This window comes from Bos taurus, chromosome 4 (assembly GCF_002263795.3).
Source record: "Bos taurus isolate L1 Dominette 01449 registration number 42190680 breed Hereford chromosome 4, ARS-UCD2.0, whole genome shotgun sequence".
Lineage (NCBI taxonomy): Eukaryota > Metazoa > Chordata > Mammalia > Artiodactyla > Bovidae > Bos > Bos taurus.
Window position 1 is genome coordinate 115,029,096 of NC_037331.1, and position 26,388 is coordinate 115,055,483.

General features: G+C 42.7%; 1 protein-coding gene across 1 annotated transcript; it reads right to left on the reverse strand.

The window, feature by feature from the left end:
- Nucleotides 1–45: 45 nt before the first annotated feature.
- Nucleotides 46–25,176, reverse strand: XRCC2 (X-ray repair cross complementing 2). The gene is given in 3 exon segments (NM_001102354.1): nucleotides 46–2,628; nucleotides 12,934–13,015; nucleotides 25,087–25,176. Coding segments are annotated over 3 exon segments (843 nt in total). The 5' UTR covers nucleotides 25,126–25,176; the 3' UTR covers nucleotides 46–1,906.
- Between the last annotated feature and the right edge of the window lie 1,212 nt (nucleotides 25,177–26,388).

The window sequence follows — 26,388 nt, forward strand, 5'->3', positions numbered from 1 at the left end:
TAAAATGAAAAAGGAACTGTGGATAAAATATGGTAATAAAGTATATTAATAGCAAAATAACATTTATTGAGGGCACACAAGTGGGTGTGAATGACAGTAATATGATCCAATGTAATTTAACTTGATTAACAATTAGAATGCCATCATTTTAAATTCCATAATATGGCTGAAGAGCAAATACTGCACCTAGAAGGGCTGTTAGCCTGACGACTTTTTATTGCCTGCCGACAGTTTGGTTCCCCTCCAACTCACAACAAAAGCAGTCCCTCGACAAGGATTTTGTTTTTTAGGGGGAGAATCCCATGAGGCTGCATGAGAGTGGGGAAGTGAGAGGGAGGGTGGAAGGCAAGAAACACTGAGATAATGAGGAGATGGCTCCTACAGGGGCCACCTGAGAAACACCTTGGTTCTTACCAAGGGGTGAGGAGAGGCGTTACCAACCTACCAAGCCCTGGCCCTCACTGGTAAGGACTGCCCCGCCTGGCCCACACGCCGCCCAGCAGGCTCTGTGTCCAGATGACACTTGCAGAAGTCGCTGGGTTTGGGGAACTGCAGGTTCCCCAAAGCTGGAGGAGCTGCAGGTACAAACAGCATATGCTACATCTGCTATGCCTGCATTATGAAAATGATCTTTTAAGCCCTTACAGAGCAGCTTTGTTAGGTAAGTGAACATACAGTTAATTTTAACTGAACAGGTTACATTTAAATGATCACACCCTTGAGAACACCCGAGTCCATTGTTCTTTCCACTTTTCCTACAGGATACCTCAAAAATACAAGTGACATAAGGCAATCTGATATATGGGTTGAATGAGTGATAGGGTCAATTATCAAATATTGATATGACTCAATCCTTTCTTAGATTAGAATCTATGAATCAAGGTTCTAAATTTTTCTTGCTCCTTCACCGCAGGCTACCTTGTGTGCCCCTGGAGATGCATGCACCCCTTTCTGGCCATTACTAAACCAAGGAATATAAAGCCTCGTCCAGCTCTCAGCTGGCAACATTTCAATTCATTTCAGGGTATGTCTGACCTATTCTAAATGGGTAAGAAAACACAAGTAACGTGCAATTATACTATAGTTTTAGCATTTGCCTCTTACTTAACAAAGGTAGGAGGAGAAAGGGGTGACAGGACCAGATGGCTGGATGCCATCACAGAATTGATGGACACAAGTTTGAGCAAACTCCAGGAGATGGTGGACAGGGAGGCCTGGCGTGCTGTGGTCCATGGGGTCACAAACAGTTGAACATGACTGAGCGACTGAACAACAAACAACAAGTTACTTAACAAGAAAGATGAAAATTTCAACCTTCACAGAATTCTCTGAATGGGTATCTCATTTCCCCGTGATTTAACAATTATACAGAAACCCAACCACAATGCAGCTGTGTCCTGGGATTCGGTATAACAGATCAGAATGCTCTGACTTCCCGTAGTCTTGGATGTGAAAGGCAGATTGGGTAGGCTCCTTGCTTTCATCCTCTTTACAGAAATAACAGCTCCAGAGAAACATTTTCCAAGTTCACAGCTTCTTAAAGGAGTTACATATGAAAAATCAGAAAGGCGTTTCAACTTTCCTAAACAAGTATTTAACTGAGTTCCAGAAATGTGACACAAAGTTAGAAAACTCCATTTTATTTGGACTGAAATGTGTATCTTATTTATTTAGTTTTAAAACAACTTAATATAGTTTAACTATTATTGTTATCACTCTGAATAATCTTCAACAACCCAGGAACAGAACAGTCTAAGGTTCCAGTTTAAGAACTCCATTCTGTGTAGAAACGTGGTTATGTTAGATTGCCTTAGAGTTTAAAATTTTAGAATCAAATCATTTTAGCCTATTAAACACTTTTTAAAACTTGCATAACATCTGACAAAAGACTGTTTTATGATACACGTCAACAAAACTCAACACCACTTTCTCCAATAGTAAAAAAGTGTTTTTTTACATTGGTACTTTTTAAATGACGTGAAAGTAAAGAGAACTGGTTGCCGGCTCTGGAGTCATTTTGCTTGGAGAAGAGTATTCTGTGCTTCACCACCCGCTGCCACGCCTTACAGAGATAGGGCCTACAGTCCACATCCACGTCACTCAGGCAATTACGGGCGCAGGAAGGCCCTTCCTCCGGGTTTGAGGCTTTCTGCATTATACTTTGTGTTGTTGCAAAGAGAACCAACCGATACTCGTTTACAAGCTTCTCCAAGAGCTGAGAACACTTCCTCAGAGTAGACTCCTGCAGGTTAACACTTTCTCCTCCATTGACGCGGTCTATCCAATAAAAAGCTGACAGGCTATCCAAAATCAAAAGGCAGACAGAGGGATGCCTACAGAGCATCGTTTCCAGCGAGCACAGGGTGAGGAGTAACTGGGTGCTGCTACTGCAGTACACCAAAAACAACCGCCCAAGGCAGTGTTTGACCATCTCCTCAGAGCTCTGCGGCAGTCTATGCTCAAGGACCGTAACAAGCCGGAGCATATCAAAGTGGTAATCTGTATCAATAAACACAACTTCTACTTCCAGTCCACCTTCCGATTTTGGAAGTATACATCGTGCTGTCAAATGATAAAGCATTTCTGTTTTTCCTGTTCCTTCTGGACCATGAAATTCAAGAACATCACCTGTGTAAAATTTTAAAATGTCAGTCAACATGTAGCAGCACAATAATGACAGGATACAAAATGAAGTCTGCAAAAAATGTTTTTTATAAAGACATTTATGGAAAGTTTTCTCTTTTGAAAGAAAATCTAAACCCATTTGCCAAAAGGAATTTGTATATGCAAATACAAATAAAGACATTAAACATAAATCATTACATTTCACCTCTGAAAAAGGTGTTCGCTGTTAATTAGCACCAAGAAAATCTGACAAACAAAATGAGATGGTTGAAATGGGCCTATGGGCATCTCCTGGAGATGGGTCCTCATACATTCACAAGCGCTCTTACAGCACTGCGAATAAAGTGCCTTAGACCAAGCATCTTTTAAAAAGATACTGACTACTGGTACACAACATTTCTAGTCGTTAATTACCCAATATCTGGTTTCTCCTTTTTCTTTAAGTGTAAAACCCCACTTTGGGGGGAAAAGCAATGTGCACAGCTTAAAAGCGATTTTCCCAGTCTTCCTTGCAAAGAGAGGCCACCAGGTACCACAGTGTAGCCACAGGTGGACGTCTGCTGGGGTTTTCCAGTTGTGCTGTCCTGACATGGGCGCCACTTCTGCTCTGTTGCTCCCTTCTCGGAAGTGACAGCTATCTAGAAACAGCGAGGGCGACAGGTATACATCGCGGAGGGAAGGCCCTAAGGAGGACAGAGCAGGAAGACTGGAGGTGCCCAGGACGTGGATGACAATACAGAACCCTGCACAGCAGCCATGCGCAGCCTGCCTCCACACCAACATGAAGAACGAAGTCATGAGGCTGGGCTTCTGTTATGTGCAGCTGAAACACTCCCTAACAAGGGCTTCCCAGAGTGGCTGGCATTCTGGGTGGAAGGGCTCTTGACTGTGCATTTTCACACACACAGGCAGTAGGGCCCCCAGCCCTCAGGCCCTGAGTGCCAACTGCATCCGCAGGGGAAACACTCTGCACGTTTCCACACTGCCTTGAGTTGCTCTGTGCTATATGAATACCGCTCGACACCATTTCGTTCAAATGACACCTGCATTGTGAGTTATTTTCTGAGCATTATAAGTCAGGGTCAACTGTTCTGAAGACTCAAATCTCTTTCTTGGCAGGTTCGAGTCACTCTCGTTTACTGAGGACAGCACAAATAAAACACCTGGGGAAACTGTCCTGCCGCCAGACTTTCAAAATCCACTCACAACAGGGGCTTTTCAATTCTTGTCTATTTGCCATTCGCTTTATGGCTGAATAGTATAAGTGGAAACACCACGTTAAAAAGGTAGTTTCTTAGGCTCTGAATCAACTATAAGGTCTGTCTGAGAGTCCAGTTACTTTATTTCCTGTTATTACTAACAAACCATTGTATGTTGGAACACTCACAAATAATCTCTAAGAAATCTAGCAATCTGCCACCATACCATATTTAAGTAGTACAAAACTTCAGCCAATTTTCACTATAATCTTATATACAATTTGCAATTCAAATTTTTAATTAAAAAGATTCTCCCCGCCCCCATTCCCAAGATTTCAGCCTCAGAGAGTAAAATTATCTTCACATTAACAATTGTTCATGGATGCTCTTATAGTGACTAAAATTATGTTCAGTTATGTTCAACCCAGAAGTTCAGGTTACTCCCTCCTACCATATAGCTAAGGAAGAACTAAGTGGAAATCCTCCCCATGCCCCCAGATAAAACTCTTTTATCGCCCTATATTATAGAAAGAGAATAAACTACATCACTAGATGAAGGAACATTAACATTGAGCCAATATTAACAATAGGGAAGGAAAGCTGAAAACACAGATAAGCAAGGTTAATGGGAAAGTGGCTGTGAGGACGCAGTGGGCCACGAAGAGACGCAGTGGGGAGATAAACAAGCAGACCACACACATGCGCCTCTTTTTCCTAGGAACTTGGCCCACAAGGCTGAGGAGCAGCCATCAACACTTCCACAGGGCCTTCCAACTGAAAAAGGGAATCCTAATAATAACACTCAGAGGTAGGAAAAGCAAACTTTATCATCAATCATCATTACATTTACATGGTATGTCATCTCTGACGATTTACTTGGTAGATTTCCTGTTCACTACTTTAAGGTGAGGACTTGAATACTCTATCCCTAGTGCAAAGTACAGAATCTTTTGAATGCATTTCATCAGATTCTTTTCTTCTTAAGAACATCTTGAAAGAAATCTAAAAAATGAAAATGTAAGTTCTCATTCCATGCACAAAGTCAGTTTTGGAACACAGCATTTTGAAAGGGAGGAGGTGTGGCAGGGAGGCGCAGGTGGGGTGCGGCTTTGGTTAGCAGAGTGGGCAGGTGTGAAGGCCACTGACCGAGGCGTGGAATGAGGGGCCAACACCAGAGATAAGCCAGGACAGGAACCAATGGTCCAGGGCCAGTTCAGCCCCCGCCAGCTGCCCTGGGCCCAAGTGTGCTGATGCTTCATTTCTATCAAGTCTTCGGCCTCCTTCACTTACTCAGAAGGTAAGGGGAAACCTAGCGTAGTGACTTAAAAGTTCTCAAAGACAGGCTTGGAAGTGCCGTGTAAAGAAAGAAAAAACCAAAACTGAGTAGAGATTTTTAATCCACATATCACATAAATATTCTAACAAGAATTTAGCTTTCAAAATGGTATGTTAAGATGTATCTCTAGGTGTCAAAAATAAATATATCCTATGGCCACTAGGATTCAAGATTCATGACAGTAATAAGAGCTACACAGAAACAGAGAACAGAAAACTCTTCAGGGGAGTGGGAGTGAACCTAAAACTAAGACAGAGGCCGAAACTCAAGTCTCAGGACACATCCACAGCTAGAGAAGCCAGCATGAAGGCAGTTAAGACACAAATTTAATAGAAACATTACTAAATAATAGTAAATGCAGCAGAAAAGTTCTAAAAATTAAAAAATGGCAGGGGAGAGGTAAGGAACAGATCACCGAACTGTCGTGGAAATGTACAGTCTGCAAAAGCACCTTTAACATAAACATTATTTTATGAACCAAACTTTAAAAACAGAGATACTCAGTCTGAAACAGCACCACAGGGAGCAGTCACTATCTTTAGGTAAGAGCAGGATGGAAATCAGACTGGAGGAAGGGAGGCATACATGAGGAACCAGAAAAATAACAATGGTTTAGGCTCGTTTAATGGAGAAGGAAATGGCAACCCACTCCAGTGTTCTTGCCTGGAGAATCCCAGGAACGGCGGAGCCTGGTGGGCTGCCGTCTATGGGGTCGCACAGAGTCGGACACGACTGAAGCGACTTAGCAGCAGCAGCAGGCTCGTTTAAAGAGTAAAAATTCAACAGCAATTTCATGTGGCTGGAGAGTCAAATGAAGATAAGGTAAGAGAAATGTAACATATTCTGAAGCAACAGAGGAGGGACTCCGCAGGGAGCTAGAAACCCATGATATTGGTGAGACGGTAACTGTGAGACCTCTCCGGGTGTTTTCTGGAGTTCTCAGAACAGAGGGAAAATGAAAACTTTGCTAAGTATTTTCTTGGATAGAGAGGGGTGGTGCTCATAAACATTTTTTCAGTGTAATTCAAAAGAGTAAAGCTTTGAAAGCACTCTCCTACAAGATCTAACAAGGCTTTCTAAACCCATGCATTAATTGAGGAACAGCCAGTGTGGTGTGAATATGGATTCTTCAGAGCCCTGGTTCAGCATGAATGAAACTGAGGCAAAGTTTAAGGCTGTCTAATTGCCAACAAAGGTCCGTCTAGTCGAGGCTATGGTTTTTCCAGTGGTCATGTATGGATGTGAGAGTTGGACTGTGAAGAAGGCTGAGCGCCGAAGAATTGATGGTTTTGAACTGTGGTGTTGGAGAAGACTCTTGAGAGTCCCTTGGACTGCAAGGAGATCCAACCAGTCCATTCTGAAGGAGATCAGCCCTGGGATTTCTTTGGAAGGAATGATGCTAAAGCTGAAACTCCAGTATTTTGGCCACCTCATGCAAAGAGTTGACTCATTGGAAAAGACTGTGATGCTGGGAGGGATTGGGGGCAGGAGGAGAAGGGGTCAACAGAGGATGACATGGCTGGATGGCATCACTGACTCAATGGATGTGAGTCTGGGTGAACTGCGGGAGTTGGTGATGGACAGGGAGGCCTGGCGTGCTGCGATTCATGGGGTCTCGAAGAGTCGGACACGACTGAGCGACTGAACTGAACTGAAGAGACTATCAGGTAGGTAGAAGCACTCTTCCCCTTTTACAGATTAGTAGCAAAGTGGGGGGGGAAAGGGCATTTTTAACAACTGGGTGAGTAAAATCTGCCAACTTGGAAATTAAAGATGAATATGATCATTAACTTCTTGAACTAGATTCTCTACAAATATGTTTGTTTAATGATGAACTAAATTTCATTGATTTTTATAAACATTTACTACCTAATCATAAGATCAAAAATAATATTCAAACATAATGTTCTATAGAGAGACATGGTCCTTTTAACTGCATCTGAAACACTATCTTATAAGTTTCTGTGAGCTGTTAAGAGAAATCTTGCCCCAGTCCAGTCAAAGTATTGAGTATGACAACTGGTAGTTAAAGGAAAAACCCAAACCAAAAAAAAAAAAAAATTACCTCTACAGTTTGACAGTTGACAAGTTAAACTAAATCAGAAAATCTGGATGGTTTGGCCTTGATAGTTACTATCACAAATAGAATGCTGTAAGGGGTTTGGGTAACAGATTGTCAGAGTGAGTTTAAGAATCTAAAGAGCCTTCAAAATAAGGAAAAGAGAGAAAAGCCAAAAAATACATCCTCTAGGTACCAACTTACTTCTTTGGTGGCTCAGTCAGTAAAGAATCTACCTGTAATGCAGGAGACCTGGGTTTGATTTCTGGGTTGGGAAGATCCCCTGGAGGAGGGCATGGCAACCCACTTCAGTATTCTTGCCTGGAGAATCCCATGGGCAGAGGAGCCTGACGGGCTACAGTCCACGGGGTCTCAAAGGGTCAGACACGACTGAGCAATCATGTAAGAAATATGCTGAATTTGCAGAGCAATCACTATAGTGCTGAAGAGATAATGAGTTTGCATATGGTACTGAATAACTCCTATCCAAAAAAAGCATTAAAAACGTTTCACAACAGTACTGGAGATGCTTGTAACCCCTCAATCTCTTACTGCTTCAAAATGAACTTCCCTATAATACTCTGTTAAAGTGCTGTTGTTGATAAATAACCCTTATAATCCTAGTTTTATGTCTGCTGTTGCTCTAAAGAATATTCACCTAACCAGATATTTTTTTCCATCTAACTAGTTTTATAGCTCTAAGGTCTATCATAATTTTAAGTAAACTTTTTTGTTAGTGACTGAACATAATGGTTTTTTTTAAAGTTTCTATAAACATAACATTCAAATGTTTAAGCTATGCTTCGAATCCATGTTTTAATGTCAGTTCCATAAGGTTCAATGTAATAATATCCTTTCTGATAGAATAAAAAGATAGTTGAATCTTTTGTCTAATATGTTTGACCAAAATTTGTCATTTATTATTGACAGTTTAGAATTTTTTTGACTAACACATATGCTCTATAGGAAATACTAAAAGGAGTCCTTCAGGATGCATGAAAGGATAGCAGTAGACAGTAACTTAATTCCAAATGAGCAAATAAAGAACAGAGGTAAATATAACTATATAGGTAAATATAAGAGTTATGTGTGTTTTATATTTGTAATTATTTTTTCATGTGATTTAAGAAACAACTGCATTAAGTAATTTTAATTATTTTAACTAAGCAAAAATTTAAGTGTGAAGGGCATCTACTGTATAATACATAATTTATAACAGCAAGAGGAAGGGGACAGGAATGGAGCTATATGATAGCAAAGATTTTTTACAAAAAATATAGAAATTAAGACGGTATGTAGCCCAAACTAGACTGTTATAAATTAAGACGTTGATCGTAATCCTGAGGGTGATCATGAGGTAACTAACTCAAAAAAAGGTAAAAATAATGACAAGGAATTAAAATGATACACTAGAAAATATCTTTTTAACACAAAGTGAAAGTGTTAGTTGCTCAGTTCAGTTCAGTAGCTCAGTCGAAAGTGAAAGTGTTAGTTGCTCAGTTCAGTTCAGTAGCTCAGTCGTGTCCGACTCTTTGCAACCCCATGAATCGCAGCACGCCAGGCCTCCCTGTCCATCACCAACTCCCGCAGTTCACTCAGACTCACATCCATCGAGTCAGTGATGCCATCCAGCCATGTCATCCTCTGTTGACCCCTTCTCCTCCTGCCCCCAATCCCTCCCAGCATCACAGTCTTTTCCAATGTGTCAACTCTTCACATGAAGTGGCCAAAGTACTGGAGTTTCAGCTTAAGCATCATTCCCTCCAAAGAAATCCCAGGGCTGATCTCCTTCAGAATGGACTGGTTGGATCTCCTTGCAGTCCAAGGGACTCTCAAGAGTCTTCTCCAACACCACAGTTCAAAAGCATCAATTCTTCGGCACTCAGCTTTCTTCACAGTCCAACTCTCACATCCATACATGACCACTGGAAAAACCATAGCCTTGACTAGATGGACCTTTGTTGGCAAAGTAATGTCTCTGCTTTTTAATATGCTATCTAGGTTGGTCATAACTTTTCTTCCAAGGAGTAAGCGTCTTTTAATTTCATGGCTGCAGTCACCATCTGCAGTGATTTTGGAGCCCCAAAAAATAAAGTCTGACACTGTTTCCCCATCTATTTCCCATGAAGTGATGGGACCGGATGCCATGATCTTCGTTTTCTGAATGCTGAGCTTTAAGCCAACTTTTTCACTCTCCACTTTCACTTTCATCAAGAGGCTTTTTAGTTCCTCTTCACTTCCTGCTCAGTCAGGTCCAACTATTTTTTCTTTACTTTTTGTGTCCAACTCTTTGAGAACCCCATGGATGGCAGCCCACCAGGCTCCTCTGTCCATGGAATTCTCCAGGCAAGAATACTGGAGTGGGTTGCCATGCCCTTCAAGTGATCTTCCTGCCTTGGGGATCGAACCCAGGTCTCCTGAACTTCAGGCAGATTCTTTACCATGTGAGCCACCACTGAAGCCCATTTAACACAAAAGAAGACGGTAAAGGATGAATAGAGGAACAAAAGAGATGTAAGACACATATAAAACAGATAGCAGAATGGCAGCCATAAACCCTATCTCAACTAATAATAACAAATGGATTAAACAGTCCAAACAAAAGGCAGAGACTGACAAAAGGGAATAAAAAAACATGATCCAACTACAGGTTGTCTACAGCGGGCATACTTTATATCCCAAGTCACAAGGTTGATAGTAAAACAACAGAAGAAGAAATACTATGCAAACGTAACCAAGAGAGACCACAAGTGGCTAGCCTGTCATCAGACAAAATATATGTTAAGACAAAAAACTGTTATTAGAGACAAAGGACCTCTTTTTCACTGTGGTAAAAGACATAACATAAAATTTACCATCTTCATCATGCAGTTCAGTAGTGTTAAGTACATTCACACACCTGTGAAGCAGATCTCCAGAACTTTATCACCTCACAAAACTGAAAATCTGTACCCATTAAACGACAATTCTCTCTTTCCTCCCCAGCCCCTGGAAACCACCATTCCACTTTCTGTTTCTATGATCTGACTATTTTAGATACCCCATATAATATAGGGGATTCAGGAAGTATTTTTCTTTTTGTGACTGGCTTATTTCACTAAGCATGTCCTCAAGATTCATCCATGTTGTAGCATGTTTCAGAATTTCTTTCCTTTTGAAGGCTGAATAATATTCCATTCTATGTACAGACCACCTTTTTTTTTATCCATTCATCTGTTGATGAGCACTTTGGTTGCTTTCATCTTTGAGCAATTACTGTGAACAGTGCTGCTATGAACACAGGTATGCAAATAAATACCTATTCAATACCCTGCTTTTGATTCTTTTCGACTGTATACCCAGAAGTACAATGGTAGTTCTATATTTTACTTTTTGAGGAACCTTCAATCTGTTTTCCATAATGGCTGCACCATTATTATCCCATTTTTATGATCCCAACATTTTATGATCCCATCAATAGTGCACAATGGTACTAATCTGCTCCCCGCCTCACCAACACTTGTGAGTTTGTTATGACAGTAGCCATCTTAAAGGGTGTGAGACGACAAAGAGAAACATTTTATAATGATTAATAAGTCAACTCATTGATAAGCTATAATAATGATAATAAATATACATGTGCCCAACACTACATGAAACCCACAAAAACTGACAGACAGGGAGAAGCAGACAATTCACCAATAGTTGGAGACTAAAAGACTAAAATATCCAACTTTCAACAACAGACAGAACAACAAGACAGAAGATCAGCAAGGAAAAAAATACCTGAACAACACTAAAAGCCAACTAGAACTAAGAGACATCAATAAAACACCTGGCCCAGCTACAACAGAATGCACAGTCTTCTCAAGCACACGTAGGACATTCTCCAGGATGGACCATATGTTTGGCCAGAAAACACATCTCAATAAATTTAAACAGACTGAAATCACAGAAGTATGTTCTCTGATCAGAAAATAATGAAAACAGAAACCAGTTACAATAATACCAAAAGCCCTAAATCTTTTTGACCTTGGATTAGGCAATGGCTTCTTAGCTTTGATACTAAAGACAAGAGCAAGAAAAACTGGATAAATTGATGGACTTAATCAAAATTAGTAACTTTGTGCCTCGATGGAGAAAAGAAACTATAAAACAGGAGAAAATATCTGCAGATCACATATTTAATAAAGGCTTGTAGCTAAAATATATAAAGGACTCTTACACCTCAATAATAAAAAGACAGCCCAATTTTATAAATAGGCAAAAGATCTGATATTGCCCCAAATTACACACACAAACTGCCAAAAAGCACATGCAAAGATGCTTAACACCATTAGCCATTAGGGAAATGTAAATCAAAACCACAATGAGGTATCACTTCATTCTCACTGGGAAGGCTATAATCAAAAAGACAGACAATAGCTGTGTGCAGGACCTGGGTAGACTGGAACCAGGACACACTTCACTGACGCTGACAGGTGAAACGTGGGTTTCCCAACAGGCACTTTAAACAACAGCCTGGAAATTTTGCCAAAGGTTAAACACAGAGCTACCATACAACCCAGCAGCTCCTCTCATAGGTACTACCCAAGAAAACGGAAAATATTTCTCCAGAGAAAAACTTGTACTCAGGACGATCATGGCAGCATTATTCTTAATAACCAAAAAGTAGAAACAACCCAAATGGCCATCAACTGATGAATGGATTCAACAGAACATTAGTCAATAAAAAGGAACAGACTACTTGATGCATGCTACAGTATAATAAATCTTGAAAATATGAAGCAAAGTAGACATCAGTGACAAAAGACCATATACTGGATGGTTCCAACGACATGAAATGTCCAGAAAAGGCACATCACTGAGGCAGAAAGTAGATTAATAGGTGCCTAGAGCTAAGGGATACGAGAGGAATTGAGGAGTGACTACCAACAGGCATGGGTTTCTTTTGGGGGTGAAGAAAATGTTCTAGAATTGACTGTGCCAATAGACGCATAAGTGCAAACTGTACACTTGAGTGAATTGTATCTCTTTAAAGCTATTACAGTGGAAAAGAAAAACACACACACACACATCTAAGCACACCACCTTCTTTTTTAAGTTTTCCCTAGTGGAGAAGTGTTAGCAGAATAAGCGGCTATCATTTTCCCTATTGTAAAAATATTCACAGAACTACCAAGTACCTAAGAACTTTCCTGTGATCCTCAAACTTGTACGGAAACAAAAAATAAGTAACAAACTCCCACAGTTACTGTGCTGGGATAAGAGAGGTTTTTACACTGAAGACTTACTGAAGGTAAGCCAGGCTCCATCTCAGCTGGCAGACAACGAAGGTTAAAAAGTGTGCCGCCATCATCTCTGTCCCGGTTTTTAATTTCACGTTTAATCTATGTAGGCTCTTGCTAGAAGTATGAGTATGTACATGAATGTGTGTGTGTGGGTGTGTTAGTTGCTCAGTCGTATCCAACTCTTTGCAACCCCGTGGTCTGTAGCTCACCAGGCTCCTCTGTCTATGGAATTCTCCCAGACAAGAATACTGCAGTGGATTGCCTTTCCCTTCTCCAGGGGATCTTACCAACCCAGGGGTCAAACCTGGGTCTCCCACATTGCAGGCAGATTCTTTACCATCTGAGCCACCAGGGAAACCCATATATGGATATATGCAGGGGAAAAACTTGTCTTATAAAACTTCATTTATGACACTGTATTTTGGCTTGAGACTGTGTTTTTACCATGCACAGGTGACTCTTCATCAGCAAACAGATGTGGTTCTATCTCTTTCAAGGAACTTCTACCTTCCAGTCGGGCAAGGAGCTTGCAAAAGGCAGGAAAAAAAGAGAGAGAAGGAAAATTTATTATCTAAAAATTTAAAATCCAACATACACACACACACAACAAATCAAAATTTATACAATTTACCAAAAGTCTGTAAGAAACTTTTCACCAGCATTTTGAGGATTTGGAGGAAATTATGAAATAGAAAATATAATTTAGAAGAAAAGTTGTGTTCATTTACCCAGAATATACTTTATTTTTTACGTACCAAGTACTCTTGGTATAAAATGAGTCTCTGCCTTCAAAGAAGCCGATAGCATAGTTTGGGACACAGAATCAAACTAATTGCAAAGTATTTACCTTCCTTACTTGCTATAATTATCTTTCTCACTATGCCTACCACACTTGTCACACAGGTATCAGCTTTCATCTGTCCATTATAGTGCCAGCTCCTTATCTGGTGGAGGGGATGGGAAGGGAAGGGACAATGGAGAAAAACTCTCCCTGAGAAGCTCCAAATACTTGAATCTGTGAACAGGGCACATAGGCAGGCATACCTGGCAGATGCAACATCAGCCAAGATGAAAAGGTTATAAACAGCTGTGTGTAGGTAAACTGTAAGGAGATCTGAAATGCCAGAGCTTTCGGCACAAAACAGGCAGGACATAACGAAGTCCTAAAGAACAGAAGTCAGATCACAAAAGATCTTGGATGTCACCTTTATGAGTTTGCTCTCTGGTCTGTAGATTAGAGCAAGGGGTTTTCAGAAGCAATGAATAGACTTCCCTGGTTGTCCAGTGGTTAAGAATCTGCCTCCCAATGTAGGAGACATGGGTTCAATCCCAGGTCCGGGAAGATCCCACATGCCATGGAGCAACTAAGCACAGTTACTGAGCCTGCTTGCCTTAAAGCCTGTGCTCCGTAACGAGAAAAGCCTAAGCATTGCAGTGAAGAGCAGCCCCACTCACCACAACCGGAGAAAGTCCGTGCACTGCAACAAAGACCCAGCACAGCCAAAAGTAAATCATAAGTTTAAAAAAAAAAAAAGCAGCAATTTACAACAGTTAAGAGTAGACAGCTGGGACTTCAGAACCTGACCCACTAGATCCCTGGGCTTGAGGTTTCTCATAGGTAAAGGGAAGAAAAAACCAGTATTTCCTTCACAAGACTGCTAAGGATTCAACGTGTTTCAAGAGAAATTGATGCCTAGAGTGGTGGGGTGAGGGATTGGAGGCAGCTCAACCTCAGTTATTGGTGGGCTGACTATGTCCACATGACAAAGCCCCATAAAGACTCTGGACACCAAAGCTCAGGTGAGCTTCCTCGGCCAGCACACTGTCCTCGCTGCCGCTGGGGAAAGCTAGCACACTGCCCACACCCCACCAGGACAGGACAACCGGAAGCTCCTGTTGGGAATGCTGGATTTCGTCCCACTGTACCTCTTCCCTGGGCTGATTTCAATGTTTCCTTCTGCTGCAGCAAAATATAAGCGTGACTAAGCTTTCAGTGTATTCTGTAAGTCCTTCCAGCAAAATCACTAAACCTGAAGGTAGCCTTGGGAACCGCCAAACATGCAATTAATGTCTGAATGAGTGAGGGGGTGAGGACCTGGAACTCTGCAGACGGAGTCTTGGGGACTTCCCCCAACTTCACACACAAAGAAAGCACTTCTGCTGCAAACTCAAACGCAGTGGGTTTTCTCTAGGAAAAGCACTTGTGTGATTATATGAGATGGATACTTTTTCACAAAACACTTTTATTTGAAGAATGACTGACAAATTATGATTACACAAACTTGGGTAGATGTCAGACATCTTATTGAAAATGAAGGAAGTGAGCCTATCACTTTAAGGAAAAGTAACTGTCAGTATTTGTTGCCAATGATAAAATATGAATTTTGGAAAACTTTTATCTACTACTGTGAACTTGACAGCATCCCAATACTTAAGGTAGTGGTAAAATCACTGGTGATTTTAACAAATGTGATTTTGGGGGGCTAATTATTTAACAAATGTGTAAATACTTGGAAGATCTACATAACTCAGTGAACCACCATTTCCAAATGACCAATCACTGGGTAAAATTCACTCCCAGACAGTTTAAAGTTATAAGTCAATGGATTGTAACATATGAAAAGTTTACTGAAATAATTTCATATTCTACAATGCAATAACTTCACTACTTGTCAAGTTTTGGTATACTGTCAAGGAAGAATATCCACAATTGTCCAAAAATACTTCTTCCTTTTCCAGCTCTGTAAGAGCTGAGATGATCTTCACAAACTTTAACCAGAACAACACATAGTAATAGATTAGATACAGAAGGAGAGATGAGAACCCAGTTAACTTCACTCCTCACTACATTTTTTGTTTAGGAAAACATAGCTATTTTTCATAATAATACTTACACAAATAGGCAATATTAACAACATATAAAAGTCATCTGATGGGATGAAGGATCTTCCAAACCCAAGTATAAAATACCCTAAAAATTTGGCATAAACCTGACCATTACATAAATTTAAGTGAATGATGTCCAGATTTGAGGAGTTGAAAGAAGCAAGGTGTAATCAAACTAGAGCTTCAGAAGTGCAAAAAGTAAGTTAAGCCAAGGTACAAGGAATCCAACTAAATTCTGCTTGACGGGACACTTTAATTCCTTTAGGGAAGATGACCACGTCAGGCAAACAGAGTTTGGTGATGGCAGCTATTAAGATAATTAAACTATTTCTCTTGATTCTCTAAGCACCCTTTCTGAGCCCAAATTTCCTAATTGGGAAAGAATACACAGAGGACACAATCTTCATCTATTTGGCACATGCACTCAAATTGTAAATGAACCGTTTTTGCATTTGGTTTGTAAATCAGTATCTGCCAGGTTTTATCATCATAACAATACCTATCTAAAAACAACTACTATTTGTACTTGCTGTGGTATCAGTGGTACATAACTTCTATACATTATCTCTTTTAATTGTTACATTAACTCTATTTGTTATCATTCTGCTTCTCAGATGAGAAAATGAGTTAGGATTTCACTGAGACCTCTGCCTCCCAAAGCCTGGAGCTCTCCCCTGCGCTACAAAGCCTCGAAGTCTGCATCACTGGACACAGGGACAACGGGTTTGGACTTCCTCAGCGGAAGGTCAAACCAACCTAAGGTCCTGTCTAAACACTTACCTGGGCTCTCTCACCATCTCTCATAACACACCCTAACATCACAAGGATCCCCAAATATTTTCTTTCAACAGCAGAAAGAAAGGGGGTAATACTTAATTATACAAATATTCATTAGTAAACATTCCAGTTGAATATTTCCAGTAAATAGTCCAGTGAATAAGTTGCTGGGCATACATAGATACAACAGACACAGTTTCTATCCTCAAAAAATTGAATGGGGCAGAGTCAAAAGGTTAAAGAATTCAAGAAAGTATTGTAGGTGCTGTAACAGAAATGACATGGGGCTCTGTGAAGGCACTGAAAAGGGAGAGTGGATTCTAATCTGTGTGAGAGGCTACTTTAATTTTGAAAGAGACGTTCATTGATCAAGAAATGTCCTTTCCCTATACTCTCAAATGCTCTAAGGCCCAGACTATTGAATGAATGAAAACTCTATACATTCTTGAGGGCCACCTCCTTCCAGAAAGCTATTCCTATACTTCAGAACACATTACCAGTCTCCCTCATCTGGACGTAAGAGCTTAAAGGAGAGGGCTCTATCTTGGCTCACCACCAATTCCAAAATGCTTTACATCTGGCACAACCTTAGTAGCTGCTTGTTAAGATGAAGGTAAACAGGGCACAGGTAGGTAGAACTGGGCAAAGGCTGGAGTAAAAGGATCCTTAAACTATACAAATTTTTCTATGTTTGGACAACCTATGCAAAGTTCTACAAAAGCCTATGAGTATTCTTCAGTTCAGTCGCTCAGTCGTGTCCGACTCTTTGCGACCCCATGAATCGCAGCATGCCAGGCCTCCCTGTCCATCACCAGCTCCCGGAGTTCACCCAGACTCACAGTTATCGCTAAAGTTATTAATAGTCATTAACAAGAGTCTGTTTTATTGAACATATACCTTCAAGGTATATGTTTATTATATATGCTTATTAAGTAGAATATGTATCATAAAGATGCTTTAAAGCATCATTTTATTTTTATGGAGAAGCTTACACTAGAGCAGGAAGGGGAGCTTAAAGATCAAATTACCAGAAATGAATGATATTAAGGCAAACATGCATATGTAATTGTCATTTGGGTAAAGGCTCATTTCCCCTGACCTTTTGTGATGAAATCTGTTTGCAGATGGACCCAGCAGCAAGGTTTCAAACCAGTTAAGTGTGAAAGTCCATCTACAATCTAAACCAAATATTCACCCCCCTGCCCTATAACAGGCTTGGACTTTCATCTACAAACTGAATACAATTCTTAGTTTTCCTGCATATACAATATATAGAGGAAATTCACTCCAGGCAAATATGTGTAACTATAACACAGAGAGGGTTTCCCAGGTGGCTCAGCAATAAAGAATCCATCAGTCAATGCAGGGCATGCAGGTTCGATCCCTGGGTCACGAAGATCCCCTGAAGAAGAAATGGCAACCCACTCCAGTATTCTTGCCTGGGAAATCCCATGGATTGGTGGGCTATAGTCCACGTGACTGCAAAGAGTCAGACAGACACGACTTAGTGACTCAACAACACATAAAGAGATGAGCTGGAACGTGTAGGAAGGCAAGGAAACAGCACCTATGTTAACATGTATGTGATCAATGCAAAATGTGGCCCTTATCATGGAGTCCCTTAAATCAGAGGACTAATTCTTTTCATTTATGAAATCAGGCTCTTCTGCTACTTAGAAAATTCAACTGCCCTTCAGGGCAGAGTACTAGGCTTGGTTCTTCAATAAAGCTTTTGTCTAAATTACATGGAAAAGACAGCTGTTACTCAGACACTAAATAGTACAATTCCATTGTTTCTAGTATATTCCCTGAGAGCTGCTGCCTTTCACTAATATGTTTTAAAAAGCAATCATCCTATAAGAAAAATTTATTAAAAGTCAGGCGAAAATTACTATACATACCTAAGCAGCATTAATTTCTAGCAAAATAAAGACTAAATTTTAATTTATGACATTTCACAAATTAGTAATTTCATTAAATACACAGTTAAGATTTCACTAGGAAGTCATTATCAGACTGTGCTTCAAAATTTCACTTAGAAAAATCAACTATACACAAGACCTCAGAAAGAGACAACAAAGCATAGACTCAAAACTGCAGAAGCTTAACACTGGAGGAACTCCCTCCCCTGGCCTCCTGCCCCGTTTATGAGACTCCGCTGGAGAAACATGTGAGGTGCATTCTCCTATCCTCTTGTTCTCTCTTCCCCAGGGAAGGAGCGATTTTCCTAATGGATTATTTTAGACACGCACTGATCAGCCTGTGCCGGGGTCCTGACAGCTTGTCTGCACGAAGTGCACCTTCTGCCTTTCTAGTCTAAGACGGGTGCTTAGAAATGAGCATTTGGCAACATAAAGTTTGACGGTAACCTTGAGAAAAGCACTTAGTGGAAGATGGAAACAGAAGCCAGATGTTGTTTAGTAGCTAAGTCGTGTCCAGCTTTTGCGACCCCATGGACTGCAGCCCACCAGGCACCTCTGTCCATGGGATTTCCCAGGCAAGAATACTGGAATGGGTTGCCATTTCCTACTCCAGGGGATCTTTCTAACCCAGGGACCGAACCTGCATCGCACAGGTATTCTTTACTGAGTTACTAGGGAACACCTACTGAGCGCCTTCAGTGAGCTAAATACTGTTCTAAACACTGAGACTTGAAGAAATAAACTCAGCAGAGAACATCTGCAATCATGATTCTTAAATGGCGGGGGTGGGAGGTGGGAAGACAACACATGTACAATGTAAGATGTCAGATGTAAGTGTTCAGAGGGAGAAAAAGGTTAAATGGAATAAAATTACTAGTAGGAAGGACACCTCCCTGGTGGCTCAGTGGTTAGGAATCTGCTTGCCAATGCAGGGGACATGGGTTCAACCCTCGGCCTGAGAAGATCCCACATGCTGTGGGACAACTGAGCCTGTGCTCTAGGGCCGGTGAGCCGCAACCACTGAGGCCTGCACACTCTAGGGCCCACGTTCGGCAACAGGAGAAACCACCGCAGTGACTGACAGACAGCAGCCCCCACTTGCCCCAACCAGAGAAAGCCTGCACAATGCCACGAAGTCCCATTGTAGCCATAAACAAAAATAAATCTTAAAAAACAACAGTAGGAAGGACCTCCTCATACAAGTTGGCTTGTGAACACAAACGACGCAAGTGTGGAAGTGAGCCGTGTCACTTTCTGAGGGAGAAGTTATCTAGGCCGACTCAACAGGAACTGCAAAGGCTCTGAGGCTGAGGCAGATCTGGTACATTCAAGGAAGAGCAAGAACAGTGTGCCTGAAGAAGAGTCAGGGAGAGTGGGAGAGAAGATCACAAAGGCAGGAGAGGAGAGCTGAGGTTATGGGTGGGGCGGAAGGACAAATCACACAGTTTGCAAATCATATAAGAAACAGGATTCCAGGTTCTACTATGAATGATACAGGAACCTCTGGAAAGCTCTGGGCAGTAGAGTCTGCTTATGTTTTGAGTGGAGCATCGTGGACACTACGTGGAATATACATTAGAGGAAGTGTGAACAGGGTGAAGCAGAGACCAGTTAGGAGGTTAGTGCAGTCAAGCAGGTGATGGTTACTAGGAAGAGGAATGGCTGCAGGAAAGGTAGTGAAATGTAGTCAAATCCATGATAACACATTGAAGGTACAGAAGACAGAATGCACGAACGAATGTGGGCTGATATGAGAGGAAAAAGTGGATTCAAGAATGACTTCAAGGTTTTTGGCTTGAGCAAAAGGTAGAAAAAAATTAGTTCACCATTTAACAAGATAGGGAAGGCAGAGGAGGGAGCAGGCTGGGGCTGGGTGTACATGTGTGGTGGTACACCAAGGGCTCAATTTGGGGCAAGGCTTCTCCTATTTTCTTTGGATCCAGGAGTCAATCACGATGAACATGTTAAGTGTGGGAGGCCTATTAGACATCCATGTGGGTATCAAGAAGGTACTAGAACATATGTGGCTGGAATTCAGGCATAAGGTTGGGTTTGATAACAGGTATTTTGTTGAGACAAAGTGAATTAGCTAGGAAAGCACAGGTGGGATTGGGAGTCCACTTGAAGTTGATGGTTATAAATTTAAAAATGAAATCAGTCAGCCTGGTCGTGATTTTCCCTAGCAATATCCAGCTGAGTGGGTAGACAGTAAACAGTAGGAAGTAGGAAGTAGACAGCTGGGTTTAACCATGGTCAGGAAAGCAGTTCAGTTGTGTCTGACTCTTTGTGACCCCATGGACTGCAGCATGCCAGGCTTCCCTGTCCTTCACCAACTCGTGCAGCTTGCTCAAACTCATGTCCATTGAGTCAGTGATACCATCCAGCCATCTCATCCTCTGTCGTCCCCTTCTCCTCCTGCCCCCAATCCCTCCCAGCATCAGGGTCTTTTCCAATGAGTCAACTCTTCGCATGAGTGGCCAAAGTGTTGGAGTTTCAGCTTCAGCATCAGTCCTTCCAATGAACACCCAGGACTGATCTCCTTTAGGATGGACTGGTTGGATCTCCTTGCAGTCCAGGGGACTCTCAAGAGTCCTTCTTCAACTCTTCAAGCCACAGTTCAAAAGCATCAATTCTTCGGTGCTCAGCTTTCTTTATAGTCCAACTTTCACATCCATACATGACTGTCAGAAAAACCATAGCCTTGACTAGACGGACCTTTGTTAGCAAAGTAATGTCTCTGCATTTGTAGGTTAGGATGTAAAAAGACAAGAAATTGAAAGTACTCACAATGGAGTAATGGTAATAATGGAGCACTGATTCGGTTCTGGGTAAGAAGGGATGAAAAGAGAGAAGGGGATAGATGTTGTTCTATCACTGCAAGACCAATTATTATTATTTAAGAAACACTACTTGTCTTATGTAATATTTGCCTCTTGTGGCTCCACATGGGTCCACAACCCAGGCTTCAAGGCCCACCGAAGTGGCCCTCCTATGCGTTACAGCATGCGGGGCGTGGAGGGGTGTTGTTTGGCACACCGGTCCTCTTGTGCCTCTTTGACTGCCAGCAACAGCCAGCTATGGGCCCGACGCTCCAGTGCCATCTATTTTCAGGGCCAGTTGATTTGGCAGGTGAGTTGAACCTTTTCTAAGAAAAGAAAACCAGGGGATTTCCAGGTGGACCAATGGTTACAATTCGGTACTGTCACTGCCAAGGGCACAGGTCAAGCCCTGGTTACAGAACTAAGATCCTGTGTGCAGCACGGTACAGCCAAAAAATAAAGAAAACCAGGTACTACTATTAATAAATATTTATCAAGTGTTCACTGTGCAGGGAATACTGTGCTTAGTGGAAGGATATGCAGAAGTATAAGGACTCACCTTCTAGAAGTACAGCTGAAAGGGAACTGAGAAATCATCATCTATCCCCTCACTTTACAGCTAGAAGACAAGGCTTAATACGTGTGCTCAGCAGTGTCCCACTCTTTGCGGCCCATGGACTGCAGCCCGCCAGGCTTCTCTGTCCATGGAATTTTCCAGGCAAGAATACTGGAGTGAGTTGCCATTTCCTCCTCCAGGGGATCTTCCTGGCCTGGGGATCAAACCCCCATTCTTAGGTCTCCTGAGATGGAAGGCAGATTCTTTATCACTGGCACCACCTGGGCAGCCCCAAGGTTTAACAACTTATACAAAATCTCTCAGCTTGCTGCCAGCAGAGCCAAGACTAGAATCATGATCCAGCACTCTCCATCTCAGCCTCCAAAACAATGACATTGGGAAATTTCTGGCAGGGAATTCCCTAGTGGTCTAGTGGTTCATGTTCTTCACTTTCACTGTGGTGGCCTGGGTTCGATACCTGGTTGGAAAACCGTCCCACATGCTGAGCAGAGCAGCCAAAATACCAAAAAAAAAAAAAAAAAAGAGAGAGAATTTCTGGGAAACCTCACAAAAATCCACCTTGTATGCATGCTAATTGCTTCAGTCTTGTTCAACTTTTTTGCGACCCTATGGACTGTAGCCCTACAGACTCCTCTGTCCATGGGATTCTCCATGCAAGGATACTGGAGTGGGTTGCCATTTCCTCCTCCAGGGGATCTTCCCCACCCAGGGAGCAACCCTCATTGGCAGGTAGGTTCTTTACCACTAGCACCACCCTTGGGACATGATAATTGGGGTGGAGAGGTTTCCAACTTTTCACTTTGTACTACTGGAATGTTCTGCCATAAGCATGTAATACTTTAATAATAAATACAATAGAAACTATCATAATAAAATTAAAGAGAAGAAAGAGTATGTTGTGCATGTCAACCAAAACTGGACAGCAAATTTTTTTATCCCCTGGTTACTTTTACACTTAACGAATACTGGCATTTTTGAGAAAACTCAAAGTACGTCACTACTTAACAACTACGTGCAAATGCAGCCACTTGGTGGGTGATACCAAAATATCGCCAAAATCTCTTCTAATGTTCAGAGGATATAAAAGTAAAAATACCACTGCTACTGTTTGAAAGTAAGGTAAAGAACAGATTATCTACTGTAAATTGCATTCCAAGGTGTGTCTTCTTTAAATCAAGGGCTCACTACGTAAGTTTTCCACTTGCTCTCTCGCCTACCAGAGATTGCATCCCTGGAATCTGCTTAAAAAAAAAAAATCCTCTTTGCAACTTTTGTGTTTTTTTTAAGACCCTGTATGAAATGTCTTTTGCCTCCTAGTCACAAGATGTGGGGGAAAGTTAGCTATTTTATAATGTGGCTATTCTTGTGAATTAAAAAGTAGCTTATTTCAGTTTCTTGGGATAGTCTGTGACCTCAGATATCTTCCTCAACACAAGGACTCCAAGAAGAAGTTCGTGTAGTAGACTAATGTACTAAGAAAAGAAACAAAATCCAAATAAATTCAGCAACGGCCACAGGGTGCCCAGCACTTAAAAAAGAGGCTTGTTTAGTTGGTTTTGTTGACAAAAAGGAAAAAGAATAAGGAAGCATCCTCCCCACCCCCGCCCACCCTGTACTCCAAAGTAATTCTAGCAAGGCAATCTTGCTGAGGATCGCCAGACGGCTGGGGCAGGCAGACGATATGATGAATTTTTTGTTCAGTGATTTGACTGTACTGGGTTCTCAGTTTTTAGATGCTAGCCTTGTTCTGACTGCCAAAGTCATCTGAGTTTAACCTAGGATTCAAATTATCATTTCAATCAGTGAGCTTGTAACTGTGGCAGTTCTTATGGGGAGCGGCGCCTCCACTCTAAAGGAGCAAGGGTTGGCAAACAACGGCCAGCAGACCAAACCTTGATGTTTAAAAAACAAAAGGTTGGGACTTCCTTGGTTGCTTACTGATAAAAAAAAAAATCTGCCTGTCAATGCAGGAGACTTGGGTTCCATCCCTGGTCCAGCAAGACCCCACAGGCCGTGGAGCAACCAAGCCTGTGCGCCACAACTACCACGCCTGTGCTCTAGAGCCTGCAGACAACTACAAGGCCCACTTGCCACAGCTGTCTAAGCCTGCTGTGCGGTACAGGCCGCGCTCCAACAAGAGAAGCCTCAGCACCACAACCAGAGAGCAGCCCCCACTTGCCACAACTACGGAAAGCCAGTACAGCAATGAAGACCTGGCACCAAAAATAAGGTTCCCCAAAAGAACAAAAGGTTTATTGGAACAGAGCCACGCGCATTTGTTTACACGTCTCTGGCTGCCTTCACATTAAACAGCAGAGTTGAGTAGTCCTGACAGACGGAATGGCCCGCAAAACCTAAATACAGACTATCTGGACCTCCGCAGAAAGCTTGCTCATCAGTTTAGGGCAGTGCTACCCGTCCTCCCTCCTCGGTATAAAAGATCCTCCGTAACCTGCACTGCCTACTTTTCAGGGCTGACTTCCCAACAATGTGTCCGCACTAGCTTTGTTTGGCTTCAACTACAAAGAGCTACTTGCACTTCCCCTAAATCAGGGAGCATAAACGTGAGAGTCGCTCGGTTGTGTCTGACTCTTTGCGACCCCATGGGCTATACAGTACATGGAATTCTCTAGACCACAATACTGGAGTGGGTAGCCTTTCCCTTCTCCAGGGGATCTTCCCAACCCAGGGATCGAACCCAGATCTCCCGCATTGCAGGCAGATTCTTTACCCGCTGAGCCACCAGGGAAGCCCAAGAAGACTGGAGTGGGTAGCCTATCCTTTCTCCAGGGGATCTTCCCGACCCAGGAATCGAACCTGGGGTCTCCTGCAATGCAGGCGGGTTCTTTACCAACTGAGGTATCAGGGATGCCCAAAGGCAGAACCCACATACTTCCAACTCCCTGCCCCATGTCACCCCTTCCTTGCCAAGTCACCTTCAAAAGGTCCCTGAAACTTCCGCTGTCGCCTCCCCCTCCCAGTTAAGTCTTCCAGGTTGCCCAAGGTCCTGTAATTGGCGGTCAGCCTCCCTTCTCAGTTCTGCAACAGCGGAAGCTGTTTCCTGCTTGTAACTCTAGTTCTTTCACCCGCGGCTAACACATACGAAGTGCTTGATCCTTGCTGGTTCAATTCCTGAATAAATCCTTGCAGGCCTCACACTCACTGCTTGTGTGGCCCTGGATACTTGGGCTGGATATATATTGTAATAGCGAGGGCAGGACGCCATAAGCAAAGACGTACAGAACAGAAGGCGAAGGTGGCGCCACCTACTCAAACACCCCTGTTCTAGAAAAATCTATGAACGCTCAGCCAGGCGACACCCTGCTTTTCTTAGCCTCTCCTGCAAACCATGTTTGACTGCCGTGCACGGGTTTGGCCCATAACGTTAGAGACTAGACAGCTCCCATTTTACACGCAGTCGTGTACGCAGTGAGCCCTCTGAGGGCCCCAAGTCTCCGGGGGGCGCAAATTTGGGGGACGGGCACCAGGGTCGCCGGGGTCCGGGCCCCGCGCGCCTCCTCCTCCTGAGGCCCCGGGCCTCCCGCGCCCGCTGGCCTCCCGCGCCGACCCGCGGCCCTGTTCTCGTCTCCCTGGCTTTCACCCCGGCGCCTCTCACCTCCGTCCCAGATTCAGCCCTATGGAAGTCACTACACATCTCCCCGGAGGCTCGGCGCACCAGCCACTCAATCTTCCCGCCTACAGCGCCATTTACCGCCCGGCGTCTTCCCCTCAGCCAGTCAAAGACGCTAACCCTTTGACCCCGGCGTGACATGCGCACTGCACCCAGCCTACGGTGGGGCGCCGGCAGGCATGCGCAGTAGGGCGTTCTAGCATGCCGGTTCACTGACGTCAGACCCCCGTCTCCTAGGAGACTAGGAGACAGCTTGCTGCTGCTGCTGCTGCTGCTGCTGCTGCTGCTGCTGCTGCTAAGTCACTTCAGTCGTGTCCGACTCTGTGCGACCCCATAGACGGCAGCCCACCAGGCTCCCCCGTCCCTGGGATTCTCCAGGCAAGAACACTGGCGTGGGTTGCCATTTCCTTCTCCAATGCATGAAATTGAAAAGTGAAAGTGAAGTCGCTCAGTCGTGTCTGACCCTCAGCGACCCCATGGACTGCAGCCTACCAGGCTCCTCCGTCCATGGGATTTTCCAGGCAGGAGTACTGGAGTGGGGTGCCATTAGGGGGTTATTTTCCTCTCTCGTAAACTTCAATATGCTTTTGTTAAGTAAAACTAGCAGCGTGTGCGTGTGGTTCATGGTTGATTCTGAAAAAAAGTACATTAAATTTAAACGAATTTTTAAAAATGTACCAAGCCGACAGATTTATTGAGTTCATTTTGGAGGCAGAAGAATTCTATTAATAAGTTGCTATCAAGTGTCTATCCGTTAAGATGAATATTAGATGAGATGATAGAAAAATGGATGGATATTGAGTATTTGCTATTCTCCAGACCTTGTGCGGAGTCCTGGGAACAGAACAAAGAATAAGATACATGTCTGAATGGAGTTATTCTTGGACTTGCCTCGTGGCTCAGCTGGTGAAGAATCCGCCTGCAATTCGAGAGGTCTGAATTGGATCCCTGGGTTGGGAAGATACCCTGGAGAAGGGAACGGCTACCCACTGCAGTAATTCTGACCTGGAGAATTCCATGGACTGTACAGACCATGGAGTCGCAAAGAGTCCCGACAGGACTGAGGGACTTTCACTTTCACTGAATGAAGTTTACAGCATAGGAAAGTCATTTATTCCAATGTGTCCTTTAAAAAGTCACTTTCCAACAGCTGTATCTGTTGTTTGGTTGGGCAAAACTTTGAGGTTGGCACTCTCCATTCTCTTAATCTTATCCTTACACTTGCAGCTGTGTAATTAAGAAATGATTTTATAATAGTAATGATAGTTAACATTTACAGTGCCAGGC